Source organism: Schistocerca americana, chromosome X (assembly GCF_021461395.2).
Source record: "Schistocerca americana isolate TAMUIC-IGC-003095 chromosome X, iqSchAmer2.1, whole genome shotgun sequence".
In the NCBI taxonomy this organism is placed as follows: domain Eukaryota; kingdom Metazoa; phylum Arthropoda; class Insecta; order Orthoptera; family Acrididae; genus Schistocerca; species Schistocerca americana.
Window position 1 is genome coordinate 666,092,762 of NC_060130.1, and position 18,327 is coordinate 666,111,088.

The 18,327-nt window shown below is 41.7% G+C and overlaps 1 protein-coding gene across 1 annotated transcript in view; it reads left to right on the forward strand.

Annotated features, from left to right (window-relative positions):
- Nucleotides 1–7,137: 7,137 nt before the first annotated feature.
- LOC124555287 (pyruvate dehydrogenase (acetyl-transferring) kinase, mitochondrial) overlaps nucleotides 7,138–18,327 on the forward strand; it is a 372,705-nt gene continuing 361,515 nt past the window's right edge. Inside the window, exon 1 of the mRNA XM_047129160.1 lies at nucleotides 7,138–7,475. Coding sequence (XP_046985116.1) covers nucleotides 7,364–7,475 — 112 coding nt within the window. The 5' untranslated portion in view covers nucleotides 7,138–7,363. The remainder of the gene's footprint in view (nucleotides 7,476–18,327) is intronic.

The following is an 18,327-nucleotide window of genomic DNA, read 5'->3' on the forward strand; positions in this document are numbered from 1 at the left end:
GGTCAAATCTCCCTTCTAACATTTACATATTTAATACAGCAGTGGCTTTTTGCAGCCTATAAGACCTCTTTATTTTGGAAGAATGAACAACTGATTTCTGTGTTTCAGCTCCCGTAAATCTGGAAGGATACACAAATGTGAAATGGCTTTCCTAAGCCATTTGTGATACGCTAGATTCTAGCCTACGTCGTATTTCCACATTCGTAGCTGACCTTATATCTAGGTCGTAAATTGGTTCAATGGGAACTGAAGCTTTATTCTCGTAGCGCAGGCCCAACTTACGGTATACAACATCGCAGCCTGGTCCGAGACGCCTGCTTGGCAGTATTTGCATCGAAAATGCCGTTTCCGGCCACCATGCTCTCGAATCCTAGGAGATTTCTCGAAGTTAATTATGACATGTTTCAACGTCAACAATAACCAAGCAAAAAGATGCGTGCCTCTCGACGCTCTAACATTTGCCGAAAACTGCATTTCGATATGTGTAATCGTTCACGAAATAAAAGGGGTGTTAGGTCTTATGTGGTTCATCCTGTATATTTAGCAACACAGTAGTACCGTTTTTTTTAAAAGACACTTTTTAGAGCCAGTTAAAATCCCTTACATTTTTTGTGTTTTAATGCAGTGTGGTAACTTGTTGAAGGTTTATTTCCTGCTAGAAGTGACCAATCTTGTCTCAGTTTTGTTTTTGCATATTCACTATATAGTGCCACTTTCTGTCGCATATTATATTTATGAACTGTTTCATTTTTAAACAGAAGTTGGACTCCTCTACCCAATATTTTCTTAATGAAACTTGTAAATTCCAGAATGTATAAACAAGGTAGTAACAGAATTTGTAAGTTCTTAACAGTGGCTTGCATGATCTGCTGGAGTTATAGTTTCTATGATTATTACAATTTTATTTTGGGCAATAAAGTAACTTCCGCTGGCAGGTAAGTCGCCCCAAAAATTATACTGTACCTCAACACTGATTCCACTCGCATATGATGTAATTTTTTTTAAATATATAATTTGTTATTTCATGCAGACAGTAAGAATTTTTCATGCAGTGGAAAAAATAATACTTAACATTTTATTGACGAAACTTATATGCTTGCCCAACTGCAGTTTCTCTTAGATGCATATTCCAACAAATTTGGTGCTGTTCACCGTGTGTAATTGTTTACCTGATAGCATGATGGTAGGGCTTAATGGGTGTATCCTTTTTGCAGTACATAAATGCACAGCTACCGTCTTCTGTATATATTGTAACGCTGTTTCTGAAGAACCAATCAGTGATGAGTGACATACAGGGTTTGATTTCATTCTCCAGTTCAATTACAGTCTTCCCTCTTATCAGAATGTTGCTGTCATTTGCAAATTGAATTCATTTTTGGTATTTGGCTGCTGATTTTATGTCATAATAAACAAGAGGAACAACATTTGACCTAGAATAGAACTTTAGGGTGCACTATACTTAACATTCTCTTCCTTTGAGTGGTAAATATGCATACTGGTTCCCTCTTGATAGTTAAGTTCCACTATTTGTTGTCTGTTTTGAAGGTATGATTGTATTCGTTTTTGTCCCACGTAAACACAATAATGTTCTTATTGAAGCAGTCATTGAATGATGACTGTTCTGCACAGCTGTACAAAGCTTGGTTACAAAATTAAGGAAAGGAAACGTTATGTTTGCGGCATCTATAACCTATTAGAGTCTTGACTAACTAAAAATAAAAATCAAGCAGTATTGTCTACGTAAAATCTTACTTTCCGATGTTCCTTCAGGGTATTTCAAATAGAAGACAGAATTTATCATAAAAATTTTAAAAGTGTGCTTTTAGAAATGTAGAAAGTATACTATAGTGATAATAAAGTGGTCTCCAGTTGTCAAGTATCTCATTATTTCCTGTAACTTAATGCATGCTGCCATGGTATCTCTTATACATTTATCTTACTTTCGTATAGACAAAGAAATATAGCTGAAAATGAATTCAAATATAGTTTTGGTCGTTCGTTTACTTTAGAATAATACTACCTCCTCATTTAACAATACTTTTATTTGCATGTTTGACACCCCCAAATGATTTCTGCCAGAAATTCGTTTTCGTGTTCCATATTTGTGAGACTGTTCTTTTCGTCAGCGTTTCTTTGAGCTCCTGAGCTAAAATCTGTACAGTTACATTTTCGCAAGCACAACGTATTTCTGTTGAAGCCATCTTGAATTCAATGCCAGTAGAAAATCAGAGAGTGCCTATGGAAACACCTGCAAATACCTCCAAGAACGATGGCGAGAGAATGTATGTGCAGGTTTCCGTTACCTGTGGAAACGCCCTTGTTTGGCAAGCTTTGCATGGGTCGCCGAAATTCGGGTAGCGCCAGGGTATTCGCGGCTTGGTGACGTAATTGTATCACAGAAAGGAACAGGTGAAAACGCTTGTCCACGCGCAAAGATCTATCCGCGAAAACGTCTGTGCACACATCTCGTATGCGCAGATGCGTCGCAGTGTATAGACAAGATCTGAGATGTGTGCAAACCTGGAAGCCAAAGTTGGAGGTTTGAGCATAACTACTCAAATGTGTGGGTGCAAATCACACTTTCGCAGACAGATCTGAGCGTATGGACAAGAGATTGCAGCAAATCAGGAACTCCAAACGCGTTTGAGTCAGCTATTTTTGTTTCTCGTCCTTGCGTGCGCGATGAATTCTAAAATGGTTAAAACGTGTCAGATCCTTAGAGAGTTTATTGCTGAGTTTATTGAAATATGCAGGGTGTATCGCCTAAAATTTGCACCGCAAATATTCTGAAAATGGAAACTGCTATTGACGTGCGGTTTTCACAGAATGGATTGGTAGTAAGTGGCTCGTTGTATTAGACAATAAACAGATTGTAATAATACATAGAAAGTGTATTTTTATGCGAACATGCGCTTCTCTTAAAATGGAGCAATGCATATTGATATTAACAAACTAAAAGTTAGTTAAATTATAATGTCAGTGGTGTTTGTTGCAGAATTCAAGTGCGAGTCATTTACGAGATGTAATATTTTGAAATGTTCTCACACCGCCACTTGGTTTGTGCCATTCAACCTGCGTAGTTATTAGGTAAGATGTTACGTTTGCTTACAGTGTGCTTGTGTATTCTTTGAGTACATTACTAGTCATTTAATGTGTGACAGTCCAAGCAGTAGGATGTGAGTGGACGACGGGATTTACCAATACAGAAAAAGCCGACATACTCATGGAGAGTGTAGGAAGAATGCAGATCGTTCTTGTACGGGGTATGCGGCAAGGTATCCCAATAATCGTCAACCATCTTGGCAATTATTCACCAATCTCTTCAAGTACACTAATGGCCATTAAAATTGCTACACCAAGAAGAAATGCAAATGATAAATGGGTATTCATTGGACAGATATAATATACTAGAACGGACATGTGATTACATTTTCACGCAATTTGGGTGCACAGATTCTGAGAAATCACTACCCAGAACAACCACCTCTGGCCGAAATAACGGCCTTGATACGCCTGGGCATTGAGTTAAACAGAGCTTCGATGACGTGTACAGGTACAGCTGCCCATGCAGCTTAAACACGATACCACAGTTCATCAAGAGTAGTGACTAGCATATTGTGACGAGCCAGTTGCTCGGCCACCATTGACCAGACGTTTTCAATTGGTGAGAGATCTGGAGAATGTGCTGGCCAGGGCAGCAGTCGAGCATTTTATGTATCCAGAAAGGACCGTACAGGATCTGCAACATGCGGTCGTGCATCATCCTGCTGAAATGTAGGGTATCGCAGGGATCAAATGAAGGGTAGGGGCACGGGTTGTAACACTTCTGAAATGTAACGTCCACTGTTCAAAGTTCCGTCAATGCGAACGAGAGGTGACCGAGACGTGTAACCAATGGCACCCCATACCATCACGCCGGGTGATACGCCAGTATGGCGATGACGATTACAAGCTTCCAATGTGCGTTCACCGCGATGTCACCAAACACGGATGCGACCATCATGATGCTGTAAACAGAACCTGGATTCATCCGAAAAAATGACGTTTTGCCATTCGTGCACCCAGGCTCGTCGTTGAGTACACCATCGCAGGCGCTCCTGTCTGTGATGCAGCGTCAAGGGTAACCGCAGCCATGGTCTCCGAGCTGAAAGTCTATGCTGCTGCAAACGTCGTCCAACTGTTCGTGCAGATGGTTGTTGTCTTGCAAACGTCCCCATCTGTTGACTCAGGGATTGAGACGTGGCTGCACGATCCGTTACAGCCATGCAGATAAGATGCCTGTCATCTCGACTGCTAGTGATACGAGGCCGTTGGGATCCAGCACAGCGTTCTGTATTACCGTCCTGAACCCACCGATTCCATATTCTGCTAACAGTCATTGGATCTAGTTCAACGCGAGCAGCAGTGTCGCGATACGATAAACTGCAATCGCAATGGGCTACAATCCGACCTTTATCAAAGTCGGAAACGTGATGGTACGCATTTCTCCTCCTTACACGAGATATCACAACAACGTTTTACCAGACAACGCCGGTCAACTGCTGCTTGTGTATGAGAAATCGGTTGGAAACTTTCCTCATGTCAGCACGTCTTGGTGTCGCCACCGGCGCCAACCTTGTGTGAATGCTCTGAAAAGCTAATCATTTGCATATCATAGCATGTCCTTCCTGTCGTTTCAATTTCGCGTCTGTAGCACGTCATCTACGTGGTGTAGCAATTTTAATGACCAGTAGTGTAGTTACGTGAAAGTGGTAATGTAACACCTAGACAACTTAACAGCAGGAAACAAGTGATGACACAAGATAGGGAAACCAACGTTCTTGCTGCTGTTGCATTTGATCCGCACATTTGCTCCCACGCAATGGCACGAGCCATGAGTCAGGCACGTGTGCTACACATTCACCATCGACATAGGCTCCATCCCTATCACATCTCTCTCCATCAAGAGTAGCATGGAAACGATTATGAGAATCGTGTCAACTTCTGTACATGGACATTAAGACAGGATACTTTAAATGTATCTCGTTTAGTGATGAAACCACATTTACCAATCATGGTCAGGTAAACCGCCGAAACATGCAATATTGGTCTGTTGACAATCCACTTTGGCTTCTTCAGGTGGAACATCAGCGTCCATGGAGTGTAAATATGTGGTGTGGGATACTGAACCGTCAGCTTACAGGTCCGATTTTTAGACGGTCCACTGAACGCACGCAAGTATCGCAGCCTCGTAACAGACCGTCTTCCCCGGATGCTAGAAGACATTTCTCTGCAGAGTAGGAGGAACCTGTGGTACAAACATGATGGCTGTGCAGCCCATAATGCACGAAGTACTACAACATGTCTTCACGAATTGTTTCCAAATCGTTTGATTGGACGCAGAGGACCTGTACCTTGGCTCATTCCCCAGATTTGACACGTGTAGAATTTTTCTGAGGGGAAAGCTGAAAGACGCCGTCTACAGGGACATACCAGCTATACCTGATGATATGAACCGATGTGTTACTGCACTCTGCTCGGACATCTCCACTGACATGTTAGCACGTGTGCGGCAACAGTTCCATACCAGACTGGAAGCGTGTATTGCCGCTGCCAGTGGTCATTTTAAACATAAACTGTGATGGTCCCGTTACTGGTCAAAATCCGCAAGCCAATACATGCACTTATGTTGTTCTTTAGTGTGTGCTACCGCAGGTATTGTACAAGTATTGGTGTGAAAACTTTTCAAAATACGAATCTTGTAAACGACTCGCATTAAAATCTTGCAACAAACACCCCTGAAATTCTAATTTACCCTACTTTTAGTTTGTTAATGTCAACAGGCATTGTTCCATTTAAAGATGTTTGTTTATACAAAAAATACACCTCCTAAGTATTATTACAATCTGTTTATTGGCTAACAATACGAGCCCCTGACTACCAATATATTCTATGAATACTGCACTTCCACAATATTTGCGGTGCAAGTTTTAGGTGATTTACCCTGTATAGGATGCATGTGCATTTGTGGAAATTCAGGACCAAGGAATACAGCGATCAAAATTAGTAAACAGCTGCCTATAGTTTTTTTGTCAGGCCTGAAGATGTGTGGTCAGTGTGGCGGACTGTTACGTGGAGGACCTATTTTCAATTCTCAGTACTGCCACTCAGTGTGTCAGTACATTTACTCCTTAATGGAATATGTTGTTCATATTAAGAGTAAATTGAAGATAAACCGTAGAATTCACTACCACAATATTAAGAGTAAAACTTTCCATATAGACTGTGAATCCCTGTCTTGAGTTCTGAGCAGAGTTTTATATTCTGATCCAAAAATTTATTACAGGTTGTTGGTAGAATTCAGGCAGCGAATTGAAAATCACCAGATGCTCAGAAGCAAATTTAAAGAAACCTCACTGGTCTCTTCTACGGTTTCTATAAATGCATGGAGTACAAAACACGTCTAAAAATGTAAACATATTACCTGTAATTGTGATAATTGGTACATAACTGAGATACTTTCTTGTATTAATGAAGTCCTCCTTCAAGACAGTGGATATACCTTCGCGCTGTATTATGATTTCTTCCAATGCTTGCTTGGACATTAGTGTCGAAATTTCTAAATCCTTGTAACTTATTCATGGTGCCAGGCAGGAATCGCAGTGTCGCTATGTCTGCAAGTCCATTCGCAAATAATTTCGCCAAGCGTCGGATTCGCTGTATAACTCGCGGAGTAAATTGATATGTGAAAACTGCCGTCGCTTAATGAGTCACTATTTTTACCATTTAGATCGTTCTTCCTGCCTCGCACACTTTGTTGCAATTTATTATGGCTAGTTGCGAACATGGGTCACAAGAGAATTTCCTACGTTACGATTTAAGTATCCAAGAGCAGCGGCTTGCAGCTGGAAGTTCTTTCCTAGACCGACAGATGGCGGGCTAGCTGTAGATTGAATCTGTGTCGCGTCGACGCGCCAGGCGGCGCTTTATTCCAGGCTCAGATATCTGCGCAGGTATATGCGCAGACATCGTTGCGCGTGGCCCGGGCTAAACAACCGTATCGACTTTTGTCTTTCTGAGGAAACTCTTTGTATCCATCGTAGGAGTCTCTTCGTGTCCAAAGTTTGTGTGTGGATTTTAAACCTGTGTTGTGTCGTGCTGCAAGGCAGACGCACTTGTCGTCGTTGCTGTGATGTGATGCGTTCATCAGACGAGAGTGGAGGCTGTGTAGTTGTTACTGTAATGAGAACTTTAATAATTTGTGAGAACTTATAGTAAAATTTGTTTTAATGCAATATATGCTGCCGCTTAGCGGTGGTAATTCATACTAGTCGCCTGTCACAACTATTTAATTTTTCATTCACTTTGAATAACAAAAACCAAAATGAGATTGACAAGAAGAGTATTTAAAAACATGAGTAGCATAGCTAGTATGCTTGACTACTATTCACAGTTCAACCCGTCGCCGCTTTCAATTAAACAGTTCATTGACTTCGGTAAGTAATTCTTAGATATAATTATGTGTACTTCGTGTATTGAGATTACGTTTACACCGCATTCCTTTTATTTACACGCTTACTGTCATTTCTGTGTCGTTTCTTTTTGTGTATGCATCCAAATGTTCTTCACCTAAACTGAAGGAAGTAGTTTTGCTATGCGAGCTTCACAGGGCTCGCAGCATTAAAGTTCAATGAAACTTCTTAACATAATAAATGGGCAGCCTTCCTGAGCGATAGTAGGACAGTACGCTTGCTTATAAATGAGATACTTGTAGCATTTACTGTGCCAGAATGCATCAAGTGAGCTTATAGCTTCGCTGCTTTGCATTCTGTATATATTTGAGTTTTCAGTGATAAAATTGAGAATTTTTATGATGTAGAGCCTTCAGGTTTGTTTTTATGTTCTTGGAGTATAGCTAACAACAAATATGCATCTCTGGCAGTAACTTAATTTGCCATACAGTTTGACATGAAGTGCAAATAAAGAAATGACAGCGATAGTTTCGGGGGAGAACAGTCATAAAATTTTCGGTATGCTGCTGTTAGTAACACCAATTGCCAATGGCTAGATGTCTTTATTTTTAATTTTGTATTTATTTGGTTTAGAATCCTACCGGGAATGTACTTATTCGAGTTTATCCTATGTCATACCTTACCATTACATGTTTTTCACACCAGCTTTCTGATAACGTTACAAGTAGTGAATGATACATCAATTTGCCAAGAATTTTCGTTTGTATTTCTATTTACGGGCCGTAATTATGAAATTAAAGCAAAAATTATCCTACTGTATTCTGTGGTCACATACTCATGGATACATACATAATTTTTTCTACACTTCGCGAAGAATTTATTTCAGTTTGCTTTTTGTATATATTCTGTCTAGTAATCCTTCCTGTCACCCAACAATTAAGTGCCGATTGTTGGAAGAGTATGTACTGACGTATGAAGATGTCTTGCTGCAGTTGTACATAAAGCATACATTCCTTGGATTGTGAGACAGCTTACATCCACTGCACTTGCCTCCCACACTAGCTAATTTGATTCGTTCCTCTTTCACTGTAGATATCAGTATTAAAGGCAGCATCATCTGATTTTACTGAGGCAGCCTTTTGTTATCTGTTGCTTACTGTACGTTTTATCACCTGGTTAGTTGGCAGTTAGTATGACAAATAACTCAGTAATTTATTCATCCATGGAACGTTTTACAATGATATAGGCTCTATCAACTTAATACAAGGAAAACATGTGATCTGTAGACACATCCAAATACAGAAAGAGGTAAGTACAGAACAGGTGGTCTGCCGTGGCCTTGTTGTAGGGACTATCTCAGCATTTGCCTGAAGCGATTCACGGAAACCTAAATCAGAGTGGCAGGACACGAATGAGCATCCGCCTTCCGGCATCTGAGGCCAATGTTTTAACAAATGCACGATCACATTCAAATATATCGAACGTACAGTACTCTTATGTTTGTGTAGACTTTTGTGTCCTGTATCATCTAAACAATCATTCTTTTTTTTCATTTAATGTCTGATCAGTCTACCAGGACAACAATGGAACAATGTTTCTTCGAGCCAATTAAATGGTTTTTCTTCTTTGACGTACTTTTAATTCATTATCGGTTCCCGAAAAAGAAAATGACTCTTTATAACCATTTCAGTTTCATGGAAATCAGTGCCTTGTTTATTCTCCTGAGACCTTATGCACCTCAAGAATGTAATTCATCAGATAGCATAAAATAATGGTAGGAACATTTTGGTTTGATTGCTCGTGTTTAGTTTTTCTACTTCCATAACTAAGAAGTTACTGAATCCTTACATCTGCATTTCATACTCATCAAACCCTGCGTTAATGGGCGAAGAATGCCACCTTTTCTGTTATTCAGCTCGGTGACTTCTTGCTTGCTGTGAAACTTGTTTGATTCCCGGTCCCAATTCCTACTGATACACCAGTGAAAATTTCAAGATGTGAGTTGTCCCGGACCACGTCGCAGTATTTTGGTTAATCGAACGAGGCCGTGACCTGGACAGTGTTTAATTTCTTGCCTTTCATAGACTATTTACTATCGCAGAAGGACACAAACCCACGATGAGAAAAAGTAAAACACAGAGTTGTGTGTCAACGGTAGCTGAAGAAAGAAGCGGCGAATGCACCTGATGTGAATGGATATTAGTCTCTTGCCTGAACTCGCTATTTCTGATAGACCATTGGCCGGCGTGTATTTAGTAACAAGAAAATCTGATTTACGAGTATAATTTGAGTTCCAAAAGAAATTACTTTCGTTACCTTACCTCAGCTATGTGTCAATATCGCTTGTAACAACAGTTTCGTGAAATCGCAAGAATACAGTCATAGTCTTGTCTCTTGGCAGCGACGTTCAGAATCATCTCAATAATGAATGTGTGATAAACGGGTTGCGTGGTTGGGTAATTTCTAAAAGGCGTCCACAATGAATCCTGCATTGGTGAAACAAGTTAGTCGATTTTTATCGGCTTTGTTTTTGCATTCACTAGGCGAACGTGGCTACAGCTTTTTTGTGGGTTGTAGGAAAGTTGAATATATTCAGCAGAAATACGCCTGATTGTCACGGAGTTAAAAAAAGTAGATACCACTTGTTCTCCAGAAAGCAATATTTCCAATACACACTGTTGAGTTTATGTAATTTCTTTTCATTATTACGAGTGCACCTTTTGGAAGCGGTACATACACGAAAGCTAGTTTAACAGGAAATCTCAATTAATTTTACTTTTTTGAAACAATTCTCGCTACTCTCGTTGCTTTGAAGAGACCAGTAGATAATTTTTCCAAGTTACCGCTGGCCGCTAGGCACACTAGTCGTCTCACGGCAGCAAGTTCTTAAGCAGTAGAAAATCGCCCGTTTGCAGAGTGTTCAAGGTCACATACGACACAAGCAGAATTGTACTCGTGTGCCCTAGAACTTGGATCCTATTATAGCTAAATGAACGATGTTAATTTGATTCATACAATAAAACGTTGTGAAAAAATAACCGACAGTCAAATCTCGATCTTGGGAAAACAGCTTCAATTGCTCTTGCGACTTTTAGGTGGGTCTTCTTCCGCGCAGCGCTTTCCAGCGAGCAGTTTTCATCACACGCTTGCAGCGAAGAAACATCCTCCATTCTCTTGACAGAGGAACATTTTTAGGGTATGAAAGACACCTCTTGTGTTAAAAGACCTGCTTGGTTTTGTGACTTCGTCAGGAAACCGTCATTTCTACTCCTCCAAATTGGTTGTTTCTTTAGCGTTCCGCCACGTTTCGAGGGCTGGTGTTTTATGCTACTCCATCAAAAAGCGTTCTGTTACTACTTCTTACACTGATGTGTTCTTCTGAGGGATCAGTGGAGGACGTCTATGTGAGTGGATACCTCGAGGCTCTGTGACAGGGTTGAGGACAACTTCTGCTAGCACTAAAAAATATGTGTGAAATCTTATGGGACTTTACTTCTAAGGTCATCAGTCCCTAAGCTTACACACTACTTTAGCTAATTTATCCTAAGGACAAACACACACACACACACCCATGCCCGAGGGAGGACTCGAACCGGGACCAGCCTCACAGTCTATGACTGCAGCGCCTGAGACCGCTCGGGTAATCCCGCGCGGCTCTGCTAGCGCTGGAGACATATCCTCCAATTACTGAGCCGCTGTCGCCATAGCAAAAACTTTAACGCCAAAGTGATTTCCATTAATTATTTTTTTACTATGTCATCTCTTGAGCTAATCAACAGTCACAGCGAAGCCTATAGGGGCCGAAATATCGAATCTAGGCAAGAAAAATGTGATTGACTTTTCCGCTGGAGCCACAGTTTAAGAAGGAATATAGCCGGCCGCTGTGGTCGAGCTGTTCTAGGCGCTTCAGTCCGGAACCGCGCTGCTGCTACGGTCGCAAGTTCGATTCCTGCCTTGGGCACGGATGTGTGTGATGTCCTTAGGTTAGTTATGGTTAAGTAGTTCTAAGTCTAGGGGACTGATGACCTCAGAAGTTAAGTCCCATAGTGCTGAAAGCCATTTTTTTTTTTTTTTTTTTTTTTTTTTTTTAATATTGTGTCCAGATGACGGTATGTTCCCGCTGGAGATCAGACATCAGTATAACAAATTATTACGCAGGGAAAGTTTACGGAACCATACGATTAATGCTGTTACACTTAAAACGTTGCATTTGACCCCACTTTCTAAGTGATATTTAACATTTGCGTACATTTCGAATTCACCTCTGTGTAATGCGAAATCGACCTAAAGATATTATGACAGGCGGATCCGCCAGTTAGAAGGAGGCGAAGAGTATTGTGTTGTTAGTAGAGACACAGTAACAGCAGAATAGGTGGGTTAGGAGAGATCACTGATTTCTAACATGGACTAGTCATTTGATGTCACCTGAGTAACAAATCCATTAGGGACAATTCAGTCCTTCCATAATTCCCCCAAGTCAACTGTTGGTGATGTGATAGCGAAACGGAAACTCGAAGGAACACAAAGACAGGTGGACCTCATGTACTGACGGACAGAGACCATCCAATGTGGTTTGCAAAACACCCACACATGAAATCAGCGGAATGAATCACTCTTGAATTCCAAAGAGCCACCACAGTCCAGCTAGCATAATGACTGTGCGCAGAGTGTTTAAAAACCAATGTGGTACAATGGGACTTAACATCTATGGTCATCAGTCCCCTAGAACTTAGAACTACTTAAACCTAACTAACCTAAGGACATCACACAACACCCAGTCATCACGAGGCAGAGAAAATCCCTGACCCCGCCAGGAATCGAACCCGGGCGTGGGAAGCGAGAACGCTACCGCACGACCATCAAAAACACGACCACACTATAACACCACCGCCTCCGAATGTTACTGTTGACTCTATACACGCTGGCAGATGATGTTCGCCGGGCATTCGCCATAGCCACACCCTGCCATCGGATCACCACATTGTTTACCTTGATTCGTCACCCCACACAACATTTTCCCACTATTCAATCGTCCAATGTTTACGCTCCTTCAACCAAGCGAGGCGTCGTTTTGCATGTGCCGGTGTGATGTGTGGCTTGTGAGCAGCCGCTCAACCATGAAATCCAAGTTTTCTCACCTCCCGCCTAACTGTCATAGCATTTGCAGTTGATCCTGATGCAGTTTGGTATTATTGTATGATGGTCTGGATAGATGCCTGCCTATTACACATTACGACCCTCTTCAACTGTTTGCGTTCTGTGTCAGTCAACAGACGAGGTCGGCCTGTACGCTTTTGTGCTGTACGTGTCCTTTCACGTTTCCACTTCACTACCACTCGGAAACAGTGGACCTAGGGATGTTTAGGAGTGTGGAAATCTCACGTACAGACGTATGACACAAGTGACACCCAATCACCTGACCACGTTCGAAGGCTCCGAGTTCCGCGGAGCCCTCCATTCTGCTCTCTCGCGATGTCTAATGACTACTGAGGTCGCTGATATGGAGTAACTGTCAGTAGGTGGCAGCACAATGCACCTAATATAAAAACGTATGTTTTTGGGGGGTGTCCGGATACTTTTGATCACAAAATGTAACTAAATTTCATGTGTAGTGTGTTGGATAATCAAGAGAGAAAAACAGCATTTACCGTGTAGAAGATAAAAGGAAAGCGGTCGGTTCACACAACCACCTGAGGGATTGAACAGAGTTATACAAAATTAAAGCAATGACACAGTTTAAAGGTGTTTACACATATACACATTACTATCACAGTTTGCACTTCCAGAAGATGATTAATCCATAGTCTGGTATTTACCTCAGTAACCAAGAGATCACCCATGAGAGTCGCTTACTGTAAAGCAGTATTTCGCCCTGCATTTCTTCATGAAGTGTGTCGAAACAGTTTATCTACTACCAGATTTATCCCTTACCCCACCACCCAACATTTACTTTTAATCGACCTCACGGCAATTGCACTGGGAAAAACTGCGTGTACACGTTTGAATATCTCATTTCATCACTGCAGCCTATGTGCGCTATTTGTTAGTGCGGGAGGGGCCATAAATCTTCTTTGAAACCTCTGTGGAGATACATTCTTAGATTTTTTAAGTGCACAGAGTTGTTAGCCTTGTCATGGAGAAGGAGAAGTTCGTCTGAACACGCTGAAGACGCTTCTGTTAGGCGGCGAAGAACTTAAACCGGGCACACACCTTTGAGTACCCTAACTTGTGGATAAGTGTGTCAGCACTACCAATAGAGACTCCAGTTGTGCAGTGAGATGTTTGTGATCCGTCTATCACCCCGAATGAGAGTGTCCGCACGTACCAACATTGCAGGAGTCAGTTGTGTGCGACCAGCCGGCGCGCAAGTGGGGGGGGGGGGGGGGGAGATTAGTGTTTAACGTCCCGTCGACAGCGAGGTCATTAGAGACGGAGCGCAAGCTCGGGTGAGGGAAGAATGGGGAAGGAAATCGGCCGTGCTCTTGCAAAGGAACCATCCCAGCATTTACCTGAACCCGGGTTCGATTCCCGGCGGGGTCAGGGATTTTCTCTGCCTCGTGATGACTGGGTGTTGTGTGATGTCCTTAGGTTAGTTAGGTTTAAGTAGTTCTAAGTTCTAGGGGACTGATGACCATAGATGTTAAGTCCCATAGCGCTCAGAGCCATTTGAACCATTTACCTGAAGCGATTTAGGGAAATCACGGAAAACCTAAATCAGGACGGCCGGAGACGGGATTGAACCGTCGTCCTCCCGAATGCGCGCAGGAGATCGGACAGGTTTGCGCGGCCTTGTTGCGATGATCAAAGACGCCTCGCCCAATGACTGTCCATGCTTTTTTTCACTGCCAGTTCTTTGTAGACATTCTGTAAGCACCTATGAATATTTGCGATGCTCTGTTTTTCCGCCTAAGAAAACTAAATGACAGCTCCCTGCTTGGAACGCACCTTCGTTACAGATGTCATTTTGAAGGCTACGTACAGCGCTGCTACTTATCGGAACTTTATAAACTGTAGGGGCTGAAGCAGGAATTTTCCACAGTGTCCCACAGCAAATCCCGCATTTTTTTTTCAACAGAAATTGGCCGAGACAGAAAGTGTTGCATTACTTGTTGAACGCTCCTCGTATATTAAAAATAAAGTGACCTAAGCTGCTTTCATTACTTTCTTCTGCAGAATCTGAAAAAATTAAACAAAAGTCTTTACAGCAGCTTTGCCGTATTTCAAAATACCTGTAAGGAAAATGTCACCGATTTGTGTGCGTGGAGCTTCCCAGTAACGTTCTCTTGCCGACGAAGTAAAGTTGTCACATCTATGCAGACCTTGTGAATTAGCTTCATTACCATGGCTCATACAGAGACGAAAGGTCTCGGGAATTGCACAGATGTATGTTTTGTGAGCTATTTTTGTTGTGTAGGAACGCTATAACGTCGGACGCTCCGTGAGAACGTACGCGGGTGATATGTTTTCTGTAGGGAGTCCCAACGCAAGACAAGTATGGCACGAAATGCGGAAGAAATGCAGAAGCCGAAATACATATTAATTTTAGATTTCAAGGTTGGCGGCCAGTCACCAGAAACGACTACTACTAATAAATATATAGTAGTGCTTGCAAAGCTGCCTAAAATGGAACGAATACATAAAATAATTGTGGATGAGGCAGATGCGAGTCTGAGACTGAGTGGAAAAATCGTTAAGGGACTATAATTAGTCTATGAAGGATGTAGCCTACAAAACCCGCGTTCGATCAAACACTTGAGTATTATCCGGCAATTTGGGGTCTTTATCACGTAAAAACAATACAAGACACAGGAAGACCCAAAGAACAACAATGCATTTCGTCTCGGGTTCGTCTTGGTGATGCTCGTCCAACTCCAGTGGCATTTAAGCCTGCAAAAGAGATGCCATGCTCCACCGTGACCGCACGTTGTCAGAAGAGTCGAGCAACATATCACTTCCTCCACCGTGTATCATCCTAAAAGACAATATCTGTAACATTGGAGAAATTGGAGTTTTCTATTTATGTTACTGGCATTCGCTTTCCCGCGATTGGAACTAGAAAGATGACGGCAGTCATAACTCAAGTACCTGCCACCACTTGCCTTAAGGCCCCTTTTGTAGTGTAGAAGTAGATGTAGAAGTCACACTAAAGCAAATCGGGTAATTAATACACTTTTCGAACGTGAATACTTGCAATTCGGGTAGTCTGTGCCTGGTTTTTGGAAATATCACTGTTTTTGTGGCGTCTGCAGCGAATATTACGTATTTTATGAAATAATGTTCAACCAGAGACTTCGGAATAAAGGTGTTCCTCAGAAAGAATGTCACCAATTCCGCGAACTGAAAGTGAACGGAAGTTTGCAAGGCAAAACACAGATCCATCAAAATAATACTGTAGCAGCGGACGGTAACTCCCGTGAACGCTCGGCGGGGTCAGGGATTTTCTCTGCCTCGTGATGGCTGGGTGTTGTGTGCTGTCCTTAGGTTAGTTAGGTTTAAGTAGTTCTAAGTTCTAGGGGACTTATGACCACAGCAGTTGAGTCCCATAGTGCTCAGAGCCATTTGAACCATTTCCCGTGAACGCTCTGTCATGACATCTTTTAAGAGCATGCTGAAAAGTAATGCCTCCGAATTTTTTATGTGAAAACTCAAAAGCTTTTTAAATGAAACATATTATTAACACTTTACAAATTTATTCTTCGTGTCTACATATATGCAGTCCTCTGCCGCTACAGGGTCCGAATTGTAGGGTGTAACAAGGCGGTATGTAACGTAACTGTGTCGATGCATGAGAAACAGCATATCCTGGTTATCGAGTTTCGAATAGTTTGTTCGCGCATGGAGCACCCTTTCCTTCATCATAACAGTGGAAGACCGCACATGAGCGTTGCGATATGTGCAAGAATCTCACGCCCTGGGTTCGCCGTCATCGGCCATCCTCCGTAGAGTCCCGACTTGGCTCCGCCCGATTTTCATGTTTCCAAAACTTAAAGGACATCTGCGAGGACTTCACTTTGATAATGATGATGGGACGCAAGCAGAGGTGAGGGTGTGACGATATCAGTAAATTGGTCTCTCGTTGAGAGAAATGTTTTTGTCGTCAGGGTGGCTATATTGTGAAACAAATACGTAGACATGATGAATAAATATGTAGAATGTTACTAAAGTTTGCTTTATTTAAAATTTTTAAGAGTTTTCTCAGAAAAAATTCTGAGGCCTCACTTTTCAGCACGCCGTCGTAAAAAGTCGGGCACAGACCTTTACGATTAGCATCAATGATAAAATTAACATGCACAGGTAGGGCTGAACTAATTTGGTGAACTTAAATGACGTTAACATGGGTGATGCAGTAAGATTCACCAGTTAAAAGAAATGTAAAACACACACACACACACACACACACACACACACACACACACACACACAATTACGATGAACGTAACTAAGCAGTTACGTGAGAATGATGTACGATCCTTTCATCATGTATTTACTTCGTTTGCTGCATGTGCTGTCTTGTCTACATCGAAACGCCTTGGGTGAGTCTTCGGAGCGCATCAGTTTTACGAACTATTTCAGTCGCTAGGATGCTTTCTCGCTTTTTTAATCCTGATAGTTTCATTGTTAAAGATCGTAGGATGGCCATAGGAAACTCTCAGGCTGACATACTGTTGGATTCGTGGATTTTGGTCGGTCTTGAAGATGTTCTCATGTGGAACACTCAACGATATTAAAAATACGGTCATAGGTATCCTGTTGCTGTGTTGCATGAATTGTACATTCCTATATACACGTTGTCTTAATACGTTAAAAGATCGAAGTGAGACAAGGATATGCCACCCTCGTTCGGTTCGATGATTGATTTCCTTAAAATTCTGCATGTCGCAATTCCGGTCCGCACTGTAGATTTTTCGTGAAAACTTCGGGATAACAGCATAATAAGTGTTTCATATTCATGTGTAATTTAATTATCCATGTATTTAATACAATGATTACACAGAATATTATAATTGTTACACAATAGTTAAATAACAAGTCTGAACAGTCGATAGTCGCTTTATGTCCGGCTGGGCCAGCTACGAAATCACTTTACGCCGTTTTCTCATTTTCTTTTCGACACTGTCGTAACTCTCACAGTCGCTCGCCCCTGGACTTTTTAGGTTTTTGGATTCCTTTCAGTGGCATTTTTCCTATGACTTCAGATTTCTATAATACCGCGCATACCGACAGGTCATATAAGATGACATCTTTCATTATTTTGTAAATTTCAATTTAATACCGCTCTTATTTTATATTATGGTGGATATTTTTATTTTCTCACTTTGGTTGTCAGTAGTGCTCCGCAAACCCTTCACAATGACACTCGAATCAGTGTCCTAGGTAAACGCGTTTCCATTCTACCTCAATTTATAATTCGTAAAAATGTCGCTGGTACGAGACGTCACAGGCTAAACAAATAATGCGCGATGACACATAAAGACATGACCTATCCATTGTGAGCTCAAACATTGTTTACGGATTATTAGAATCGTAGTTATTAGCGATTCAAATCCGACGGTATTTTGTCACACGAGGAAATTTCATCGACACTTGAATAAACGTTTTCACAATTAATGGGAGATATTCACATTTAACCTGATCAGTCTGTTTAACAGCAAAGACGTGGAATATATCGCAAAGGAAGTTACACTTGGCCATCTCGCTAATAGCTTTTGTTTATGTTCGTGATCGTATTCATAATGAAAAGGATTTGATACATCACATAGGGCAAGGTGGCACACTGGTTAATGCTTTGGCTGGGTTTATATTATTTGAGCCCGAAGGTGTAGTGGTAAGATGCTGGAGTCTTATGCGGAGGGATGTTGGTTCAATCCCTGTCCTG